Source organism: Brassica oleracea, unplaced genomic scaffold, assembly GCF_000695525.1.
Source record: "Brassica oleracea var. oleracea cultivar TO1000 unplaced genomic scaffold, BOL UnpScaffold00962, whole genome shotgun sequence".
In the NCBI taxonomy this organism is placed as follows: domain Eukaryota; kingdom Viridiplantae; phylum Streptophyta; class Magnoliopsida; order Brassicales; family Brassicaceae; genus Brassica; species Brassica oleracea.
In genome coordinates this window covers 34926-41609 of record NW_013617554.1, presented here as the reverse complement: position 1 = coordinate 41609, position 6684 = coordinate 34926, and the positions used below count along the sequence as shown (strand labels likewise).

Genomic DNA, 6684 nt, shown 5'->3' with positions numbered 1-6684 from the left:
CTGGTTTAATTTCTCAATTCCAAAAACATAGAAATCGTTCAAATATTTAAGAAATTTGGTATCAATTTTTGCTATGGTTCGATTTCTTGGTTCTTGATAAATGTGTCAGGACTAATAATAACCATTAAAACAATAAAAATGAAGAAAAAATAATAGGAAAAAAATTATATAATATGAGCATAATATTTAGTACTTATTTTTCTTTCTTGTACCTGAGAAAAAAAATTCTTATTATGTAATTCTTTAAAATAAAAAAAAATGAAAATTAACATGTATAAAAATAGTCCTTAAGTGGTGTAAAATTTTAAGAATTGAAAATAAATTCACTATTTCTATTTGGGTTAGCATTTGAAAACTAAATCTTTATTAACTATCAAGAATTGCGTCTTTATAGGATATTCTCAAAGAGTGTGATGACCGCAAGGTGCTGTTTGACAATAGGCGTAATATCCCAAAAAGCAAGAAAGACAAGCAAGTCCAGGATCTTCTCAACTTCGTGGAGCAAATCTCAAAGAAGAACAATGGAAAACCATTTATGGCTGACTTATCACTTGAGCTAAGGGTGAAAAACATAGACTCTTCAATAAAACAAGATTCCACATTTAGTTGCTTTGTTTAAATAAAATTAATCTGAAGTTACATCTTCATATCCATTTAAGGAGAACGAGGCTACGTTAGAGGAAAAACAAAAGCAGATTCAAGCAATGAAGGGTCAGTCGAAACAAGAGATAGCACAAGTTAAGAAGGAAATGGAGAAAACTTATAACGAAATGCTCGAAGGGATAAAAGAGAAGGTAATATATATATATATAATATTCACTTCATACATCAGTTATATAGAACGTTTATATATCATCACTATGTGCTGGGTTTTGTTGTCTCTGGTTAGATCGCTAACCAACTGAAGGAATCACTGAATGATGTGAAGGAGCAACTAGCTAAGGCACAAGTAGCGAGAGAAGAAGCCGAGAAAAAGATGTCTGAAATGCATAAGCTATCTTCTGATGAGATCAAGAGGCTGAGAGATCAACTCAACAACGCTGAGAGAGAAACCGCTAGATTGCGCAGACAGCAGCGTACACAAAAATGCTCTGTTCTTTAATCATATATAAATGCTATGCTCTACGATATCATATGAATCACTCAATCAAGATACCATAATGGCTCCTTGACACTTAAGGCACTCAAAGAGTCTCCCATCAGATGCCTACAACAATATATATATATATATATATATATATATATGTGTTACAGTCAATATAAATAATATATAAAGTAATTAATAACTATAAATGAGGGCAGAAAACCTGTTGGAATTTTGAATCGTTTGGATCTGTTGCCTCAGCTTTGCAGATTCTTGTTGATAGTACTGTAATTTAAACACCCATCAGACTAAATATATACGCGTATATTTGATGTTATAATGAAGTATAGCGAGATGGAGAAAAAATAAAACCGCTGCATTAATCTCTTGTACAGAGTGAGTGTTGGTGTTATCAGAAGCCTTCTTGTACCTCTCAATGGTTGATCTTATGCTGTCACGGAAAAAAAAACCATCCAATTCACTCGGAACACTGAGTATATATATATGTACGTACTAGTGCATTTAATCACTGCGGTATTCTAATTCAGATGTCTATAGATGCATTCGTGTATAAAGGTTAATATAATGAAACATGAAAAATGCAAAAGAAACAATAACGTTGAAGTAACCATATGCAAAGTTAAATTTATATATAGTATTTGTATAGGCCATAGCATTGGGAAACAAACAATATAAGGAGACAACAGTGTTGTCCAAAAAATATGGAGACAACAGAAATCGTCATTATTATGTACTCTGAATAAAAGTATAGAACAATATAATGAATTTTATTTGTATTCAAACCTATTGGGTTTTAACTGAAGGACGGAAGGCGGAGTTGAGATTGTCATATATATTAAAAAATGTTTTGGATATATAATAGGTGAAGTGACTTGTAGATTTTTAAAAAGGAAATGGACGATATAAGATGAGAAAGCCAAAAAAGGAAGGAAAAGGCATGATCCGATTTGCTTAAGATGAAAGAGGAAAGAAGAGTACGAACTACAACACATCTCCTCGCTACACAATTTTTTTTAAGTTCCAAGAAAAAACTTTGACAAATCAAAGAAAAAAAAAAAGACTTGTTGACCAACACTGCAGCTGCAGGATAGCTAGCCTGAGTTTGATACTTGAACTCATTGTACTATCTCTCTTCTCCTTTAAGATTTTCTCAAGATTTATATGTATATATGAAAATAGTATATATATATATATATATATATATATATATATATATATATAGTACTTGTGTACATATAAATACTTTTGTAAGATATATGGGTGACTAAAAGTAAATATCATGAGACTGAAGTTTAAATTTCATTTGTACTTCTGCTATTTCTTTTAGGTTCATTTGTATAAGTCTAGATTTTATTAAATCTAATTGAAACCTTATTGTATAGCCTAAAAACCAAGTATCATGTCAACATTTCTATGTATTATTTCAATTGTGTTGCATCAATGATTCAAGACAGCACATAGAATTAAAATATACATACAATTTTTTTTTGGTCAAAAAAAATATAAACATACATAAAAATGCAAATATCGTGAAATTATATCATTTACGTTTAGCAAAAAGCTTAACTAAATATAGTCATATTCGTTTTTGTGGCTTGTAATTAAGTATCTCACATTTACATACACAAAGCGATGACTTACTTGTTATTGGCGTACTCATAGAGACGGCCACGAGTTGAGAAGACGATGAGGGCAACCTCGGCATCACAGAGAACTGAAAGCTCGTAAGCCTTCTTCAGGAGTCCATTTCTTCTTTTGCAGAACGTCACTTGTCGATTTGTTGAATTCTCTATCCTCTTGATTTCTATCTTTCCTCTTCCCATCCTTCATTTTAATTCAAACCCAACAAGATTTATAAATAACTACCTATATATAAATACCTAAAGTTTCTCAATTTGGACATTATTGAATAGATAAAATACTGTTCAACAAACAAACAAATGATTGATATACTTCAAAAGAGTGTGAAATAATATTTATATAATTTTAAAACTTGTAGTTAAACAAAAACCCTAAACTAGGGTTTGAATTAATATAATTTAATACTAACCAAACTCAGTTTTATGCGTTAAGTGAACAAAAGAATTTTCTTTTCGTCTCCCAACTTTCTTGGGAAAAGAAAATTAAGGATGTGGTGTGATTGATTTCAAGGACAGATCGACAAACAAAATCAATTGGATTTGATGCGGATCTGATCTAGCTGAAACAACAGTTTATGAATTTGTTCAAATCTTTCACTTTATATACATATAAACATTACCATGCTATGAAAACCCTTTAACAAGAAAAAAAATAACATTACCATGCTTGAGAATCATGTGTATACCATATGTTTCTATACAACTCATGATTATAATAGAAATATATAGATCTATATATAATAGTATTAACGCTTCATCAAAATATATTTTTTAATGGGAAGAAATGAGGAGGTAAATCACGAATTTAATTACATGACTTTTTGGAATCCAGATAAAATTTATTTTGACCCATCCCTTGTGCTATCTATATCTATTGATTGGGTCTCTCTCTCTCTTCAATAAACATCTGAAATGCTTCACGGACTCAAACGGCAAACAAACACATGTAATTTAACTTTAGATCTGCAAGATTTCCATACTTCAGAGAAAAGGTTTTACAAAATCATTGATCTAATCTGGGTTGTATGACGAATTCTTAATATATATTTTTGTTTCAAGGAAAATTGGTAAGAAGTTAACAAATAAAAATAGTTGAAATATGGAGAGAGAAAGGAAAACAAACAGCTACAAAAAAAATTGAGAAGGCACTGATGCACATGAAACTGAAGTTAGTACAGAAGGAAACATTATTACACATAAAGGAGAAAGAGAGAGAGATGGAGACAAAACTATGCTTAGTTTCAAGAAGGTGAAGAAAAAAAATCCAGCAGATTTGGAAGATATTCAGACCAAAACCCTTAACTTTAGCTGACAGGAAAGGAAACAGAATCTTACAGAGATCTACATGCGAGAAACTTAAAATAAACATAACCTAAATTTAATCTTAATCTGATATGACCGAAACATTTTTTATGATCGATCTCTTATTTTATTTTTTTTTCCTTGGAAAGCATCTAACGAAGAAGAAATTGTTTTTTCTTTTAATTTTCCTAAATTTGAAATTTAGTTTGTGAACAGAGGCAAGGGCAAGAAACTACCCGTCATGAAAGAATTATTATAAGTTTGGAATCTGTAATATATAGTGTATATATAAATGTAAGAGTTTTTGAATGAAGAGATGTGTACAAAGATGGGAACTTGATGAGATCAAGAAGTGTTTTCCATTATGAGAAGTAGAAGTAAAGACATGACAGACAGACCTGAGAATTGCTTCACCCAACTCAATTCAGCTTTCGGAATACAAGACAACAGGAAAAGAAAAAAGGAAAGAAGAAAGTTTTGAGTTTTTTAGAATCCCAAAAACAAACCCAAATTCGTTTCTCTTCAAAAACCCTAAGCTGCCCACTCAATATGTCTATTTGTAGACGTTTCTTTTCTTTGCTCACCTTCCAACGTCCAGAGAGATATAGAGAGAGAGAGAGAGAGAGAGAGAGAGAGAGAGAGAGAGTGTGTGACTATAGAAAATCAGAAAATCTTTAATAAAAAAATTAGATTGACATAAGAACTGTAATTTACCCGAACGTGTTAGGAAAGTCACATGTTTAAATTTTTTATCTTACAATTTGATAATTACTCTAGATTAACTTTCATTTGTATAGTTTTAAATTTTTAGACATGTCCTTTTCACTTAAAAATCACATGTTTAAAATTATTGTAACTTACAATTTGATAATTACTCTGAAGTATTTACTTTCATTTGTATAGTTTTAATTTTGAGAGTCGTGGCATTTTCTCTTAAAAAGATGTGAAACAAACAGAAATATTTATATTATTATAAACAGATTGGTGATTTTTAGGGCTTTAAGATAGTCCATAGCAAAAGTATTATAACTATAAGTTTATTAATAGTATTTTATTTTAATATTTGCAACAATAAATCTAAAAATAGCTTTCTACCTTTAAATTGTATGTGGTAAGCAAACGGTCTAAAATATCCAGAGAATATTTCTATATCTGTAAAGCTGTCTACTTTCACAGCGGTTAATTAATATCTTTTGGATATTTTTTACCAGTGTAATTTTCCTGTTTAGATGATTACTAATATCCACAGTGGTAAAACTCAATTATATGAAGGTAAGAAAACAATGCATTATATTTTTTTTCATAATGGACGAATCCTTATACTGAAACTTAATCTAATATTACAAATTTTAAGAACATCTACCATGGCCAAGGAAGAATTTACACTGATAATCTTGTTGGTTATTTGGGTTGTAACCCGAATAATTGTGAATTATATACTTGGATAATGATTGAATCGCCGTGCTTTCCTTAAAGAGTATTTCGTCCCTATTCCAAACTTTGGGTTACACGAAATTCCTTTACAGGATAAGACAATCAAAATATCACTTTTGTTCTAGGCTAAGATACAAGAATAATAAATAGAGCTTTAATGCTTATATGTGGTTCTTCAAAGATCTTTGATGATCTTTGAACAATGAATCTTTCTCTCTATTAACTAGTTTCAGATTTTCTTGTGATTCAAGCTATAAAGTTATTATTTTTCCATTGTCTACAACTCCTTATATAGAGTACTAAAAGTTGCAATGATTAACACCAACAGTTACAATGGCCAGCCCCAACAATTACAATGGTTAGCATCAACAGTTGTAATGGTTCAAGAGTTACAACTGCTAACTCCAACAATTGCAATGGTTAACCAAAAGTCATAATGGTTCTTTACCAAAGGTTTTAATCATCAACGGTTGCAATGGTTTATCACCAAAAGTTGCATCAGTTTATCACTAGTAGTTACAATCACAAACAATTGCATTTGTTCATCTAAACAATTGCAATCCTTCACTTTAATGGTTGCAAGGTTCACTTAAATATCCAACAATCCTCCCCCATTTAAGTGTAATCATAGATTCACTAAATAATTAACACATATATCAAACTCATGCATAAATGAAAATGTTACTAAGAATTGAATTTTCATCTTAGTGTATAATAAGATTCTAGGATAGATCTCTGGTACTGGAATGTTAGAACAGGGATAATCCTTGCAAAAGTGAATCAAAGACTCAAACTTTCCAAGGCTTGTGGAACGAAGTGGGACACAAGAGGGATGGTTTGATCTCTTGATACTCTAAGGTTTCTGATCAAAATATTACACACTAAATCAGAGAACCCAAAGCTGGATATTACACACCAGCAAGCTTCTAGATCTGGACAGATAAAGAAGAAAGGAACAAGTTTTTTTTTTGAAGAAAATGATTGATAGCTTAGAAAGAGGGTTCTGGTTACAATATAAGGCAAGGCACTACAAGAAAACAGCGGTATTCTGACGGACATTCCGACGGAAAATGAAATCCTCGGAATATCCCGAGGAATTTCCGAGGAAACACAAAATTGGGTTTCCTCTGAATATACCGACGGAATCAATCCGTCAGAATATTCCGAGGAAATTCCGAGGAAAAATGGGTTCCTCGGAAAAAA

At 31.0% G+C, this 6684-nt stretch overlaps 2 protein-coding genes across 2 annotated transcripts; one reads left to right on the top strand and one right to left on the bottom strand.

Moving 5' to 3' along the window:
- The first annotated feature begins 355 nt into the window (after window positions 1–355).
- Window positions 356–1157, top strand: LOC106320575 (moesin/ezrin/radixin homolog 1-like). Its single transcript, XM_013758956.1, has 3 exons — window positions 356–562; window positions 660–794; window positions 890–1157. The coding sequence occupies exons 1-3, from the start codon at window positions 536–538 to the stop codon at window positions 1100–1102; spliced, it is 375 nt and encodes a 124-aa protein (XP_013614410.1). The 5' UTR covers window positions 356–535; the 3' UTR covers window positions 1103–1157.
- LOC106320574 (agamous-like MADS-box protein AGL11) lies at window positions 1144–4624 on the bottom strand. The gene is made up of 5 exons (XM_013758955.1): window positions 4446–4624; window positions 2747–2929; window positions 1457–1535; window positions 1308–1369; window positions 1144–1207 (listed from the first exon to the last, which is right to left on the bottom strand). The coding sequence occupies exons 2-5, from the start codon at window positions 2926–2928 to the stop codon at window positions 1144–1146; spliced, it is 387 nt and encodes a 128-aa protein (XP_013614409.1). The 5' UTR covers window position 2929; window positions 4446–4624.
- Window positions 4625–6684: the final 2060 nt, after the last annotated feature.